Here is a 15,382-nt window from a genome sequence, read left to right on the forward strand (position 1 = left end):
GGGGGCCAGGTCAGATGCACACACGCTGTACATGAATATCCCCTTGGAGATGCTTCCCAGCAAGCCGAAAGAGACGGATCTCGGCGTGGGTGGAGTGGCGGGAACTCGGGCCAATCCCCCGCCTGACCCCCTTTCTTCCCTTTGGCATAAGCAGGCTTGCCGCGCGCCTAGAGAGACGCCTTGGGAATATCCTTCCACGCCTCATCAAAGCCAGCAGACCTGACCCAAAGCTGCGCAGGCTTCCCCTCGACGCTGGCCAAGAGCAAGTGCATGACGCGACGCCAGGCGTCGTCGTCGGCGATGCGGATCCACGGACGCCCCGGCCAGGCCTGCGACTCGCGCTGGGCGAGCAGCAGGGCGCGGACGACCTTGATGGTGTGGCCGTCGTCGACGACGCGGTGGAAGCGCGGGACGAGATGGCTGCCGCCGGCCTTGTCGTGGCTGTCCGGGCCGGGGGTCTGCAGGGCTTCCCGGCGCAGGGGCGGGCAGCCGCGGGCGAGGTACTGGAGAACGTCCATGCGCAGCTTCCACTCGAGCAGGCGGGCCTTGGAGGCGGTGGGGACCCAGTCGAGCTTGTTGAGGGTGAGGAAGAAGGGGGCTGAGGTGAGGTGGTGGCTGCAAGGGAGCATCGAGTCAGCCATCCATCCATCTATGCACCAACGCCGGACGCAGCAACAGGGACTACCAGACGCACATGAGGAAGAAGTCAAACTTGGGCTCGTAGGGCGGATTGCACGCCGCGGCCGCCGCAACGTAGGCGGCGCAGTGCACCATCTCGGCGGTGCGCTCGGCCAGGTCGTCGTCAGGCCGGACGCGGATGCCGGCGAGCAGGGCGACGGCCTCGGGCTCGGCGCGGGCCAGCACGCCGTCGTAGATGCGGTTGGGGTCCTCCCAGCGGGCGCTGGCGGCCAGCTTGGGGTGCTCGGAGCGCATCTTCTCCAGCATCTCGGCGAGCGGGCGCTGCTGAGCAGGGGGCGGAGACGCGGCGGCGGCGTCGTCCACCTTGGCCATGAAGTCGCCGATGCGCGCCTCGTGCACGGCCGCCTGCGCGAGGCCCTCTGCCACCATGGCCGGCTGGTGCCACTCGATGCCGTACATGAGCTGGATCAGCGGGTGCAGGAAGCCGGCATAGAGGCGGCCGCGCATGTCGAGCGCCGCGGGGGTGTCGGCCAGCAGATGGTCCTTGACGACGGCCTCCCAGCCGCCGCGGCCTTCGGAGCGCTCCATGCGGCGCTGGAAGTAGCGCAGGAAGTCGGCGTAATGCTGGTCCTGGCCGAGGTAGCGCGGCGCGTGGGCGGGCCAGTCGGCCTCGAGCTCGTCGACGACGGCGAGGCCGCGCGTGGGCTCGTGGGCCTTGAGCTGGTACGCCGTGTTGGCGTCGTAGGCTTCCTGCAGGGCGGCGGGGCTGGCGCCGGTGCCGTAGAGGGTGAGGAGGTGGTGGGAGATCTGGCCGGCGTCTTACTTAGTAGGGGAAGAAAAGGGATATAGAAGAAGGAGAAGGAAAGGGGGGGGGGGGGTTGTCAAGTACGTGGTTATGGAAGCCCTCGTCGTTGAAGAAGACGTGATGGCTCTGCGGCACGGGAAGAGTCAGCACGAGAAAGCACCGAGAGGGGCGAGAGACAACCTCGAGATCCTTCTGCAGCAGCTCCGAGACCTTTGCGGCGGCGGCCTCGTCCTGCTCGACGGCGAGCAAGCCCGTGTCGCGCGGGGAAACGCGGATTTGATACGGCGTCGCCATGCTGGGCATACGGCGATGGGGACGACGACGGGCGTCAGTGGACGACGGCGAGGCAGACTGGGTGGACAGGCTCCGAGGCGGCAGAGTAGTAGTAGCAGCGACGACGGTGCGCGGTGGTGGGATGATGGGGGCGTGGACGGCTCGCAGCGGAACCCGCGCCAGGCGCATCAGAGGGCGCGGCCTTTGGAAGTCTCTGATGCCACGAGAGATGGACGGGCGGGAGTGGGGGGGTGGGAGAGAGGGCGAGGGTGAGGGCGAAGATGTTGGAACTTGCGGATGGATGGGCGGAGGGTTATCACTTATAAGTGGCTTTCACGATGTGGCTCTGTCTGGAGATCCGGGACGGACGGGCACTATATATGCGCCCGCGATTCCTTTTGGGCAATGGAGCGCTTGCCTCGCCATCAGACCTGCCACGCCCGCTTCCCTCCCCCCCCTCCCATCTCGGTTCACACGCTCCCCCTCCGGCCCGCGTCCGTCCGCCCAAGCAGCCGAAACGGCGGCGAGACGGGGGCTCGTCGAATGCGCTGACAAATGGGCCCTGAGCCTCGCGACGCGATGTGCTCGGAGGTCCGAGGGAGAGAAGAAGGATAGAATGACGGCGCTACAGTGCATATTACAGTACTGTACGTCCGTGATGCCAAACCAGGTGCGCATGGCTGCAGGTGAAAGCCGTGCTTGGAAAATGCCGCCCTCGGATTGGTCCGTCGCTCGGCTCGGCGCCTGCGCGCGTCGAGTGGATGCGCCGGCTCGTCGCCGCTGGGCGGGTGACATCACCGGCCTCGTCTCCCGCCTTGTCTGCGTCCATTTGCGGCTGCACGAACGAAGCGTGCACACCAGGGAAAGCCCTTCTCGGTGCCACCGGGAATGGCGGGGGTCGGGATTCGGGGAAATCCATCGCCGGCCCGGCTGTCGGACGCGGAGACCCAAGCCGATGTGTCCTGCATTCCTGTAATATGACATGACCAGCATACTTAACTTGCTTGACCGCGTGCGTGTAGCCAGAGCCAGCAGACGACATGCGACGCCGGCTGAGGCAAATAGGAGAATCACCGCCATTAGATTAGGTTCTCGTCTCTCTCTATCCGTGGAGCCGATATTTCCCTCCGCTGCCTGTGCCGACGCCGAGCGCTTCCTGCACCCTGCTGCCGAATCGTCGTCGCCCCGAAACCGAGACACCCCGTGTCGCTTTTCGCCATGGTCAACCCGAGCCTCGTGTCCAGCCCCAAACAGCATCTTGGACGCATAGCCTCCGGCGACCGAATAGGGGAACCATGCCCCCCAACCTGCGTCTGGCCTGCTTCAACCCCCATCACCGTGTCTCCTGGCGCGGTGATTAGGACTGGCCAGCAATCGACCTCGCCCGCGTGCATTACATCTTCTCCTTCTGCTTCTCGCCCCCGGCGTCGTCCATGTCCTCGTCCTCGTCCGACTCGAAGTCCATGTCGCTCATGGCGTCCTGCTCCTGGGCTTGGACTGCACGCGCGTTAGCAGCCGACTTGACGTCGATGATGGCCGGCAAAACTCACTAAAGTACTTGACGGCACCGGGCCACAGGTCCTCGGCAATGGCAACGGCCAGGTCGTCGGCGGTGGGGAAGATCTCGAACTCGTACTCCTCGTCGTCGTCGTCGTCGTCGCCGTCCTCATCCTCGATCTCGACCTCCTTGCCCTCCTTGCGGGCCTGGCGCCGCTCCTGCTGCACCTTGTAGGCCTCGCGGTCCTCGTCGGCCGAGACGTCGCGGCCGCGGAAGCCGAACCAGGCAAAGAAGCTCATGCCGCCGAGGCCGGTGCCGTCCATCTGCTCCTTGAGCTTCTTCTTGGCCTCGGTCTCGCCCGTCTTGCCGGCCTTTTCCTCCTCCCAGACCTTGCGGGCGAGGCCCAGCATGCCGCCCGTCAGGTCCTTGTCGGCCTTCCACTTGATGTCGACGGGCTCGCTGACGAGGCCCTCCCAGCCGTCCTTTGCGCGGCGCCACGAGAAGCGCTTCTCGAGCGTCGTATTCTCAAAGTGGTCGTTTTCGGAAAACTCAAACTTGATGGCGATGCTGCGCGGGTCGCCGGCCGGCAGCTCGAAGCGTTCGACGGAGAGCGACTGGAGGGAGCCGAGGAGCAGGGCCGCGTCCGAGGGCTGGATGTACTCGTCAATGTCGGGGGGCGACTGCTCGAAGACGAGGGGCCAGAAGTGCGGGATGTCGGCGACGAGCTTCTCGCGCTTGGCGTAGAGGTCCTTTGTGAGCTTGGCCTGCTGGCGGACTGCGTCACGGGCGGCGTGTCAGCGAGGGTGAGGACGGCGGCAGCAAGAGACACGCGGGCAAATGAGTCACTTACGCAGCTCCAGCTCTACCTCCTCAAAGTCATCCTCGAGGTCCTCGAGCTGCTCGTAGGAGATGGGGGTGTCGAGATTCTCGGCCGACATGGTGACTGGTGAATCAAGGTCGGAGACAGCAAGCAGCCAAGGAGGATATGGAATAACAGGGCCTGGAGGAGAGGCGGGTCAGGGGATGGGTATTCTTTTATAAATCTTGTCAAACACGAGACTCACCGAAATTCTCTGCGCGGCGAGGAAAAAATGCAACGGGTATGACAAGGGGGCGTGTGTTGAGTGCTTGGCTGCAGCGACAGGCTCCGTCTCTTGTCCTCCAGAGGGATGCTGGATGGGAAAAAGTGGCCTTGGTGGATGAAATTTATTCTTTGCTCACGCCTCTGTTTTTCCCTTCTCGCTGCGCGGTGGGGTTGATGTCATTTCAGCCCACCGCAGGACCCCTGCACACTGTACCCTGGTCTCGGCGTTGGATAGGGTGAAGGTTGAGTCGGGGGAAAAGGAAGAGTGCCGTTTTGGACGAGAAGAAAATGAAAAGAGGCTCCGCGGAGCAGCTCCCTGCTGTACCTCTTTGGCGGCCAGCTTTTGAGTATCCCGAGGAGCCCTCGGGCGTCTCGGCCAGAGGGTGAAGAAAAATGTTGGTTAGTACTAACTTACCTAGCTCAGGCCTCAGGGTCTTATTACAGGCGGGTCTCCACCAAAGCGCACCCCCCAGGCGTTGGCTGCGGGAGCCAATAGAGGCGCGGACCCCCGCGCCTTTAAAGTCGGCGCGGACGTCCGCGCCTGTTATGTAAGCCTGGCAGGCCATTTGGGCCGCCGCCAACTGCGCTCGCAGTCGGCCTCACCGATACAGCATGCTTGCTGCATACATATAGCTTCAATTAATTGCAAAGGAGGATATCCCTTAGGTTCGAACCCATAGCCTTCCCTATTTGGTAGATTGACGTGACGCAAAGGGCGCCGCTGTTGCGTGGCAAGGGAGGGTGCGCGGAAGTTCACCGCCTTAAAATTGGCCAGCTACAGTGCTACACGCCGGTGCATGTCGGTGATCTCACGATCTGCCTCACATTTTCGCATCGCCGGCATCATCACCACTTATATATGAATAAAATGCCTGCTGTTCCTCTGAGTCTCTCTCGCAGTCAGCCCATATACCTGCAGTACCTCTTTCTCGTGAGAAAGGCTGCACCTGAATTTCCTCGGCCACCCGGGCATCTAATCGCTCTTCTTCTGCCTTATCCCAATCAAGGTATGCCATCATCTCTACCTTGGTCCATTGCCTCGAGCCGCAGCTCCTTGACATTTGCTTCCAGTCGAGGCACCAGTCATATTCAGTCTTGCTGTAGCGCAATGGCAAGCCCATTGCCTTTCGGTATGCCTGGTTGGTCTTGAGACTGCCGCGAGGCTGTGCTCTATACCAAGAGTCTCTTTCCTGACATACCTCTGATAGATGGCTCGTGGGTCATCATATAATAGATTCTCTGTAGTCTCTGTAGTCTCTGCAATTGCTGTAGAGACTGTAGAGACCGTAGTGACTGCAACTGTCATTTTCTCCATGACTGCTGCAGTCTGCGCAGTCTCTGGAACTGCTACCGTCTGTACAGTCTGTGCAGTCTGTGCAGTCCCTGCAATTGCTGCAGTCTCTGCAGTCTGTGCCGCCCGTGCCTCTGCCCGCTGCAGTATGTCGCTATAGCGTAAAGGACAATTGCGAGATGTCATGATGTGCCCTTGCTGGTGGCATTTGCTGCATGTAGGCGGCGCCTTTGGCCGTAGATCTGACTCTATGGCTTCAAATGCACTTGGCTCGCGCTGTGTGGATGACTGTGATATCCTTGATGCGGCGACAAGTTGGTCTAGTCGCCGACGAGGCTCTATGAGGACCTGACCAATCTCTTTGTTATCCCGTCGAAGGCGCCAATGTGTATGAAAATGTTGTAGCCGGAGGGGCAGATCTTCCACTATGAGAGACTGTAATGCGTGCGCACAAGGAGACCGCGAGACTTGGTGAAGCTGCCTGTGCAAGATGGGGTGTTTTTCTCGTTGAGGCGCTTGTGTTGCTTTGCAACCTGTCGCAAGGCTTCGTGTGATACCCAGCCACGTACCGTGCTATATACGGTTCCAGAGAGCTCAATTGGCATCCGTATATGCTGCCTGGCTTGGTTGGCTTGTAGCTCGGCCAGTTGGTTGAGGAGAGCTTGCTTGATTGCCCTCGTTGCCTCGAAGAGGTCTAATGTTGACTTCTTAAGGTGACTCTTCAATAATGCGTGGATGCCTTCCACCCGGAAGTAGCCACATTGCCGAAGTGAGCATATTGGTCGACCCAGGCCTTGACGAGCTTTTCCTTATACGGGTCCAACCAGGTTTCCGTATGTAGCTAACCTCCTTGACGTATCGTGGCACAAAGCGCTTCTCGAGCTCTTCAACTTGTTGATCAAATGTCTCCTCATCTTTCGAGCCCACGATTGAGTGCCAATACCCAAAGAACTCAGCCCACCTCTCATCACTATTAGAGTCCTCATCGTCACGGTCGAAAGCTGGTTTGCAATAGCTAAGCACCGCCTTATTCGCATGCCAGATGCAAAGCAGAGACTTGGACGCAGGAAAGCACCGGAAATTGCGTTTATGCAGGCGAGGCAGCGATCTGTCAGGATAACCGATGGCTGGCGAATGTCATATAACTCGTATATCGATTGGAGTTGGTCCAGTGCCCAGATATAGTCATTTTCGTCTTCACCACTGAGGAAGGCAAAGGCAATACAGAATGACCGCTGACAGGCATCAACGCCGATCATATCGAGCAGTGGCATCTTATATTTGTTCGTCTTGTATGTGCAGTCTAGCAGTAGTAATTCTGGGTATGCGTTGAGGTATCCTAGAGACGCTGGGTGTGCGAATAAGACTGCTGTGACTCGGCCATCATGATCAAGCTGTATGCGGCTCTGGAACCCTCGTTGTCAAGCTCATTGGCAAGGGCATGCATTGTGCTCTGGCCAGCAAGGAGCTCTCGTCTGCGCTGTGCGATACAGTTATATATGTCTTGCTGTGTCGCTCCTTGGGCAGTCTGAGAGCTCTGGCGCATATATGTCCGGATATCCTTTGGTGCTATGCCAGCGCTTGAGAGGTTCCCAATAGCTGACTGGTCAGTTGAGGAGAGGGCACGATGAGCTGGATGTGCTGTAATATGCAGACTGGGCTCATGGTTGTGGACCGACTTCTCTCGCCTGGGCGATGCCTGACATACCAGTACGACTTATCAAGGCTCTCTTTCGCATTGATGGAAAACTGGCATCCAGTGATACGGGAGCTTGTAGACCGTTGCCGATCAGCTGGCTTCTGGTCCTTGCTTGTATGAGCCCCAAGTCTACCTCCACGATCGCAGGCAAATATGACTGTGCGTCTTCCGGACCGCGGGTCTCTCGTGGACTTGCCTGTGGTGAAGGCATAGCCTCTGGAGCCGCCCACGCATTAATTGAGGCAAGAAGAGACTCTCGCGAGTCGAACTGGCCCTCAGGAGGAAGGCAATCGTCAGGGAATTCAGTAAGCCCCATATTGAATTATCTTGAAGAGCTAGCTGTAGTGCACGACAGTGAGCAGCTCTTTATACACAAAGGAAAGGAAACTCCTGCTTTGTGGACGTGGTGCAGAACCCTTGTAACCGAGGCCGCCTGCGAGGTTTAATGCAGCCTGCGTTTGAGCTTTGGCCTCAATGGGGTCCAAGCACCACGCATGCAGGCGCTCGACCTTAATATGCGGATTATAGCATCGCTTCCGCGGACAACTACTCTGAGCGCAGATGGTATGCTATATGAGGCTGGCTCTCTGTGCGACAGTTTGCCACATGCAATAGAAAAGGAGAGTACAGGTCAGGGGGCGGCCCGACTATCTTCCGCCTGGGCTTACATAACAGGCGCGGACGTCCGCGCCGACTTTAAAGGCGCGGGGGTCCGCGCCTCTATTGGCTCCCGTTGGCTGCTGGAGCTTGACTAAGCAGCCGGGAACCAGTTCAGGTTTTTCCCCAACCGGAAGCCAGCTTTGTTGATGCAGGCAGGCCAGGTGTTGGCGACGGAAACACATACTGTACTGCTCCTGAGTGATGCTCGCAAGCTGCCTACCAAAGTTGACTCCAACGCTTAAGTACTGTAATTACAGTACCTTTGATTCAGGACCAAGACGCAAACTCACCCAATCAGAGACAAGTGACAATCCGACAGCTTCCAGGGCAAATGCGGGGCTCCAAGCTCACCCATCTTATCTATCTTATCTCCTCGACCCAAGCTCCCCCTCCCCCACCTTTTCTCACGACAACATCACGTCCCTCCACCATCGGCATCATCATCATCACCACTGCACCACGCTTTTCTATCCTCGTCGTACAATTACACCCCTCAGAACCCACCTGTACCACCGACCATGGTTACCCGCCGCCCCAAGGCCCGCCGCATGCCCCTCGAGGTCGCCGTCTTCTCCGGCCAGGCCGCCCTCCAAGCCCAGCTCCTCGGCGCCGAGCGCGTCGAGCTCAACAGCCCCGGCTCCTACGCCCTTGGCGGTCTCACCCCGCCCGTCGACGAGCTCGTCCGCGTCTCTGCCCGTCTCTCCATCCCCGTCCACGTCATGATCCGCTCCCGCCCCGCCCCCGCCGACGGGCGCCCGGACTTTGTCTACGGCCCTCGCGATCTTGCCCGCATGATCCTCGCCATCTGTCGCTTCAAGGCCTCCGGCGTCATGGACCCCGTGAGGGGCGATCGTTTTGTCTTGGGTGCTCTTCGCGAGGTCGACGAACAGGACGATGACGGCAGTGACTTTGGCATCGACGACGACCAAGAGCACCATGACGACGCCCATGACAGCGACGCTGACAGCACCCGCCCCCGCAAGCGTCTCGTCATCGACGAGACCATCTGCGAGGCCCTCGTCGAGGTCTCCAAGCCCTTTGGCTGCGTCTTCCACCGCGCCTTCGACCCCATCGCCGCCTCCTCCCCGCGCCGCTGCGCCCACGCCCTCGAGCGCCTCGCCCTCCTCGGCTTCGACGCCCTCCTCACCGCCGGCGGCCCGGCCGGCTCCTGCTGTGACAAGCCCAACGTCGACACCGTCGACCACCTGTGCCACCGCATGGCCGGCCGCCTCCCGCTCATTGTCGGCGGCGGCCTGCGCAGCCACAACGTCGCCCGCGCCGCCGCCCAGCTCGCCGTCTACGCCAACGGCGACGGCGACGCCCGGGACTCGCCCGTCTGGTTCCACACTGCCGCCGTCAAGACCATTGATGGATTTCACACCGAGGACCTCGACCTCGACGAGCTCCACGACCTGCTTGTCCAGCTCGGCCACATCGAGCCGGCCTAGAAGGACCCGGCTGGCCACTGGATGAAGCACTACGGCCCAGGTTCGCACTAGCCATCCACACCCCTCTCCACACCCCTCAGACAAGAAAAGAAAGAGATGGAATCAAAAGAAAAGAAGGAAACCACGACAGAAGCACCTTGGACACGCAACGGTGCACCTCCTACCTTGCACAGACTACTCCCTCATCTTTATCATTTTCTTGGCTAACATCCTTGTCCTCGCTCCCTCTTCCCCCCTTTCCCCCGACTCTCCAGGCCATCTTCGCCGCATCAACTCGGCGCCCGTCGGCGGCTTCGGCCTCTACGCCAACACCGGCTTCGCCGTTGATCTCGTCCTCTTCCCCACCTACTTCGCGGCCATTGTCGTCCCTGGCCCGCTGCGCGACCTCCCGCCCCGCCCCGCCACGGCTGCCCTCTTCTCGCACGTCGGCAGCGACCTGCCCGAGGAGCTTTGCTGATGCCGGGCGCGCGCGCGCACATGTGGATGCGGCATATTGAGTGGTAAGTGTCAGGAACCCCCCCCCTCCCCCCCCGCCCTCTTTGCTCCTGGCTCGTGCTTCAAAGATCGATCTCTTATTGACATGTCTCGAGGCCTCCCGCCTTTCAACACTCTTCTCTTCTTGTTATATGATTATTTTGGGTCTCGTTTAGGAGATCGAGACATGACACTAGGATTCGTCTGGGAACTTGGCTGAACGACGCCCAAAGAAGTTGGCAAGATGGCCCGGACGCATGGAAACACGGCACAGGGCTTGTCTGTGAGAGGGAATTTCGCTGTTTGCTCGTCGTCTCCTCACGTTGTTGCGAGGCGAGCTCGGCTTGGCCGAGACGACAAGCCCCAGAAGCGGCCGGTTTCCCCAACACAGCTCGTCTCTATCCTGAATCTCCCTGCTGCAACGCCCTGGTCCCTTGCCGCCTGCGTCCCTGCAGATGCATAATTATCGAATCGTCCCATCATCAGTATCATCCGGCTCAACTCCAATCTTTTGGTGTCCATTCCCAAAATCTTGAAGGGAAGGCGTAAAACTAAAAACTCCCAACCTCAAGGCGCCCGCAATGTAACAAAGATGTTAAAAAAAGAGCCAGGTCCGGCTTCCCACTGGACCCCCAGCCACGCCAGCACTTAGTATGCGGCGCCCCTCTCGTCGGCCTTGGTCTCGTGGTGCGGGTCGTGGCAGTTCTTGCGTGCCAGGCCCAAGCAGTTGGCGATCTTGTAGAAGATGTCGACGTTGTTGAAGGTGCCGCCAAACGTCTCCTGACAGGGCCCCATGGCATAGAGGGGCACGTCGGTCAGGGAGTGCACGCCCTGGGGCTCGTTGGTGGGCAGCGTGCCGTTGATGACGATGCCGTCGGGTGCGTCCTTGGGGTTGACGTAGTACTCGCCGCCGACCTGGACGGCCGCCTCGCGGGGGCCCGCCTTGTGGACCCGGTAGTCTTCGCGGCGGTCGGGCGCGGCGCCGGGGCCGGCGGCAATGGCGAAGCGCGGCTCCCAGTTGACGGGGAAGTTGGGGCCGGTGCCGTAGTCGACGTCCGGGACCTCTTCCGTGTAGTGCGACAGGCCTGACTTCTCGTAGACGCCAATGGCGTTGCGCTTGGCTCGGTCGTCTTTCTGGGCGGCAATGTACTTGGTGTCGGCGGAGCCCCAGACGCTGCGGCAGTGTTAGCGCGTCGCCATGGCTGCCAAGGCAAAGCTTCATCGAGGGACAACCAGCGTCTCTTTAAGCAAGGGAAAGGGAGGCCCACTCAAAACCGTGGCCGTGGTCGGCTGTGACAATGATGAGCGTCTCGTTGAGAATGCCCATCTTGTCCAGCTTCTTGACGGTGGCGCGGACCGTGTCGTCGAGCTCGAGGAGGTCGCCGAGGGCGCGGTCATAGTCGAGAGCGTGCATCTGCTTGTCGATCGAGGCAGCCTCGGACATGAGGAAGAAACCCTCGTTGCCGCCGCGCTCGTGCAAAACGTCGACGGCCTTGAGCGTCATGTCCTTGAGCCCGGGGAGATCGAGGGCAGGCTCCTTGCCGCCCTTGGGGCTATTCTTGAAGTCCTTGAGGTTGCTAGGATAAATGTTGCGGTCCAGCCAGACAGGCATGACACCCTGGCAGAAGACGCCGAGGGCCCTCTTGGTGGGGTCGGCGGCGAGCAGCGCCGTCTTGTTGAGGCTGACGGTGTAGTCCCTGTCGGCAAACTCGGCGTAGTAGTCCCTGCCCTCGTAAGAGGTCTTGCCGGGGTAAAAGTGCTCGGCGCCGCCGCCAAAGTAAACGTCGGGGCCCTCGTGCTGGGTCCACGTGTAGTTGGTGAGACCATTCAGAGCCTGGTCGATGAGCGGAGCGTACTCGGAGCGCGCGCGGGTATGGGCAGTGAGGGCAATGGGAGTGGCGTCGGCCAAGAAGGCGGTCGAAACGGCACCCCAGGCTCCTCGCTGGGCAATGGGCATCAGTCAGTCGGGCGATCAGAGGCCTGCCAAGAGGGAAGGGGGACCAACGCGGACGCGGCGGAAGATTTCGACAATGGTCTCGACCTTGGGGTCATCGAACTTGTCGGGGGACGAGTCGGCGTGAACGCTGGCGGACAATGTCAGCGAGTCTCTCAACGAAGCCAAGCAAGCCGGGGGAGAGGCACCCCATGGCGTTGACGGTGCTCTTGTGGCCCGAGTACAGAGCCGACGCCGAGTTGGCCGAGTCGGTAATGTAGCTGTCAATCGAGTGCGTCATCTGGTGGCCGACGACGGGGAACTCGTCCATCTTCATGCGCGTTTGGTATTTGCCGTTGATGCTCTTGTGCCCGAGGAGACGGGCCGCGGTGATCTGTGTGCGTGTGAGCAAGCGGGGCCGTCCATGTCAACCAAGGCGCCGCGTACCATGTTCGTGGTCATGCCGTCGCCAATGAAGAAGATGACATTCTTTGCCTTTTGGGTCTCGGCCAGGGGACGGACGATCCACTCGGCGGTCGTCTTCTTATCGTTGTAGTATTGCAGGGTGACGGTATACTTGCCGGGCTCGTTGAGGGCGAGCTTGCGGTAGACGTTGGAGGCGACGTTGACGAGCGAGGGCGTCTTGGTGTCCTCCGCAAAGAGATCCTCGTACCACTTGAACTGCCATTGCTCGAGCTTGGGCTGTTGTACGGCGAAGAACTTGGCCACGTCCTGGGGCTTGCCGCCGTCCTTGGCAATGGTCAACTTGAAATGGTGGTCAGGCTTGCCATTGTACGCCGCCTCGGAGCCGTTGACGGGAGCGTGGACCTCGACACGCAGGTCAAAGAGCTGGCCGGGCAGAAAGTCGCTCTGGTCGGGCGGCAGGACACAGCCGAGGGTGGGACATGTTCCGAGGCGCTGGTAGGTGGTGGCCGAGACGGCGGACAGCGAGGCGGCGATGCTGAGGACGGCGAGCTTCATGGTGTCCTGGGCGTCGGTCGCGAGGCGGGTGAGTCGTCACGGGTATGAGAGAGAGGCGAGTAGAGGAGAAGAAAAAGGAAAAGAGAGGGAGAGGGAGAGGGAGAGGGAGAGGGAGAGGGGAGAGAGGAAGACAGGGAGAGAGAGAGAGAGAGAGAGAGAGAGAGAGAGAGAGGCTTGCCGCTTGCCTGCAGGCTAAGAGGTGCTTTATTAGCCAGGTACAGTAATTACAGGCCAGGCCAGGAACGCCAACGGAAGCAGCCGATATGATAGTTCGTCCTCGTCGATGCCTTGGGGCGGTTATCGCCGCCACGTCGGCCATGGCGTCGCGATTGGCTGCCCACTTGGCACATGAGGGCAGCAATATCGGCATCCTTGGGGCGCGCCGCCTCGAGTGACGCGATGCCCTGTCATCACCACCACGTGCCGGCGCCAACCGCTGCGGTGGGCAAGCGGAGCAAAAGTTGTTGAGAAGATGCTTGTGCAGGGATTTGCCCGTTGGTTCTGCCGTCGGGGCGGTTTGCGAGGTCCTCGGCGACCCATGACGCTGGCATGTGTATCCAGAACAGAAGCTTACTCCAGTCTTCGGTGGCTGCCCACGTACCCTATACTTGGTCATCCCAAGTCGTGATGGAGGGTCGGATGCAGCAGCCAACCAGCCCAGCTCCACCATTTCCTGCACGCAACCTACTGTTGTACCTTAGATTATCCCCACACAGCCAAGGTCCGTCCCCGCCTGCAGAAGAAGCTTGCCTGGCTCTCTAGACCCACCGGGGGTACAGAGTAACTTACAGGCGGCGCTTTGCAGGCGGGTCTCTCACGTCGCCCACCCACAGCACATTTGTGCAGCGCAAAATTACGAATGAAATGCGGCATATTACTGTAGGCGGATGTAATTACAGACGCAACTGGCTCGAGCCTTGAAGGATGCCATGTCATCTACAGGCACAGCACTCACGCGCACGAGTCTGGGGCAGACGACTCTGTCAGACTCTGTCATGGCATCTGCGGGCATGTCTGGTGATTCAAGTCACCCTCATCCAGCCGACCGAGGAGGAAACATGAGCAGCTTGATCAAGATGGCGATCCTTGGCCTTGACATAGGCGTCCAAGTACCGGTATGCTGCAGGGTTGGCAGTCGGCAAGTTGTTGCTGATATCAGTCTCCTTGTACAATATCATACGGACTGCACGATGAGCTCATTTGCTCGAGCGAATCATCTAAGTTGAGCGCAGATGGCATGGCTTGCAAGCCACGTCCATGGGACACCGCAGCACCTGGCTATGCTGACCCACGGCGAGTTCCATGTCTACATTTCCTCCTCTACAAGCAAAGCCCTTGCTTGCCCCCTCGGTCCGAAGAAATGGCATTTGTACACACTCGACGTTGGCACGGGACTCTGCCACCTCTCCCAAGCTGAAGGACGTCGATGATAAGTAGGTAGATGAACCCTCTGCGACCTGACGCGGGAGCCGGTGCGTAAACGTCGTTACCTTACCCGAGGGAACAGAAACAGGGCCTACCTGGCCTGGAAAAGACATCCAAAATTGGTAGCTCCTCTCTGAAGAGCGGTGTCATCCTTAGTGCAGGGGCCATGCTACTATAGACATTGTTAGCATCTACGATTGAGGCACCGCACATCTTCTGCCTGAAATACTGTTAGGCTCCCTGCCCACAATGAAATGCTCATCTGGATTGGAAAGGCACTGACATCTTTGAAATAGACCGACTTGCCCAGAGGCGGTGATTTGCGCAACAGTTTGAGGTTATAGCCAGAGCTGCTGCACTGGAAGCTTTGGGGGAGCGCGCCGCTAATGCAGGGCAGTCTTCGTTGGTCCGATTCGAGATACGTACGTACTCGGTAGCTTCTCCACGATTGAACCAAAGACGATGCACGTCATGCCCCGTCTGGACAGAGCTCGCCCCAGGCCACTGCCCCAGGCCACTGCCCCAGGCCACTGCCCCTGGAGAAGCGCTGAAGGCCCCTGGGGAGGCGCTGAAGGAATAAGTAGTACGTTCCGACAATCCTTCGGCAGGACCGCCCGACTTGTGCACCGCCTTGACGCCTCATCGGCGGCATCCGGCCTCGAAATTGGTAGAGTCTGGATCCTCTTCCAGTCCAGAGCAAATGTACTCGTACATGTATTGTACTGTAATTACATGACTTACACGCATAACGTATCAAGAGCTCGGCAAGCAGCCGTTCGCCGCCCCCGTGCGCCGTGTCGACCGCCCATTCGCAAGCCGTATCCGGGCATCCGGCCGGCCCTGGCCCTGCCCCCCTGGCCCTGCCCCCGGTGAGGTATTTATTTCCGGACCCCGTTTCCTCGCTACATCATTTACCTGTTCCACGGCAACTGAGTTTGTCCTTGGCATGGAACAGTATATCAGCCTCTATCGAAGTATAGGTCTATAGTATTCGCACATATGTGCTCAGCCCTCTGTTGGTATCCTCTGCGTCCCCAGTCCCTCACCGCACATGTTCGAATAGAGTAGCACGCCGAAGGCAGTCCAATCCTCCTCGGTCCCGTCGACCAATCAATAGCCGCGCCTCAGTCCGCCGCATAAGCAAGCCCGGTCTGGCAGCGGCATTAATAGCT

At 59.9% G+C, this 15,382-nt stretch overlaps 5 protein-coding genes across 5 annotated transcripts; 2 read left to right on the forward strand and 3 right to left on the reverse strand.

Annotated features, from left to right (window-relative positions):
- Nucleotides 1–167: 167 nt before the first annotated feature.
- On the reverse strand, nucleotides 168–1,738 carry HRG_02981 (oxidoreductase AflY; the record flags this gene model as incomplete). The annotated part of the gene is made up of 4 exons (XM_044861452.1): nucleotides 168–615; nucleotides 695–1,446; nucleotides 1,529–1,570; nucleotides 1,625–1,738. The coding sequence occupies 4 exons, from the start codon at nucleotides 1,736–1,738 to the stop codon at nucleotides 168–170; spliced, it is 1,356 nt and encodes a 451-aa protein (XP_044722478.1).
- Nucleotides 1,739–3,110: 1,372 nt separating this feature from the next.
- Nucleotides 3,111–4,153, reverse strand: HRG_02982 (nucleosome assembly protein (NAP) domain-containing protein; the record flags this gene model as incomplete). Its single annotated transcript, XM_044861453.1, has 3 exons — nucleotides 3,111–3,214; nucleotides 3,268–3,990; nucleotides 4,066–4,153. 3 exons carry the CDS (start codon nucleotides 4,151–4,153, stop codon nucleotides 3,111–3,113), a joined length of 915 nt encoding a protein of 304 aa, XP_044722479.1.
- A 4,314-nt stretch (nucleotides 4,154–8,467) lies between these two features.
- Nucleotides 8,468–9,397, forward strand: HRG_02983 (cutC family domain-containing protein; the record flags this gene model as incomplete). Its single annotated transcript, XM_044861454.1, has 1 exon — nucleotides 8,468–9,397. The coding sequence occupies one exon, from the start codon at nucleotides 8,468–8,470 to the stop codon at nucleotides 9,395–9,397; it is 930 nt and encodes a 309-aa protein (XP_044722480.1).
- Nucleotides 9,398–9,418: 21 nt separating this feature from the next.
- HRG_02984 (uncharacterized protein) lies at nucleotides 9,419–9,854 on the forward strand (the record flags this gene model as incomplete). Its single annotated transcript, XM_044861455.1, has 2 exons — nucleotides 9,419–9,437; nucleotides 9,652–9,854. The coding sequence occupies 2 exons, from the start codon at nucleotides 9,419–9,421 to the stop codon at nucleotides 9,852–9,854; spliced, it is 222 nt and encodes a 73-aa protein (XP_044722481.1).
- A 665-nt stretch (nucleotides 9,855–10,519) lies between these two features.
- Nucleotides 10,520–12,785, reverse strand: HRG_02985 (alkaline phosphatase domain-containing protein; the record flags this gene model as incomplete). The annotated part of the gene is made up of 5 exons (XM_044861456.1): nucleotides 10,520–11,045; nucleotides 11,140–11,813; nucleotides 11,877–11,955; nucleotides 12,014–12,198; nucleotides 12,252–12,785. The coding sequence occupies 5 exons, from the start codon at nucleotides 12,783–12,785 to the stop codon at nucleotides 10,520–10,522; spliced, it is 1,998 nt and encodes a 665-aa protein (XP_044722482.1).
- Nucleotides 12,786–15,382: the final 2,597 nt, after the last annotated feature.

Source organism: Hirsutella rhossiliensis, assembly GCF_020360975.1.
Source record: "Hirsutella rhossiliensis strain HR02 chromosome Unknown scaffold00003, whole genome shotgun sequence".
NCBI lineage: Eukaryota > Fungi > Ascomycota > Sordariomycetes > Hypocreales > Ophiocordycipitaceae > Hirsutella > Hirsutella rhossiliensis.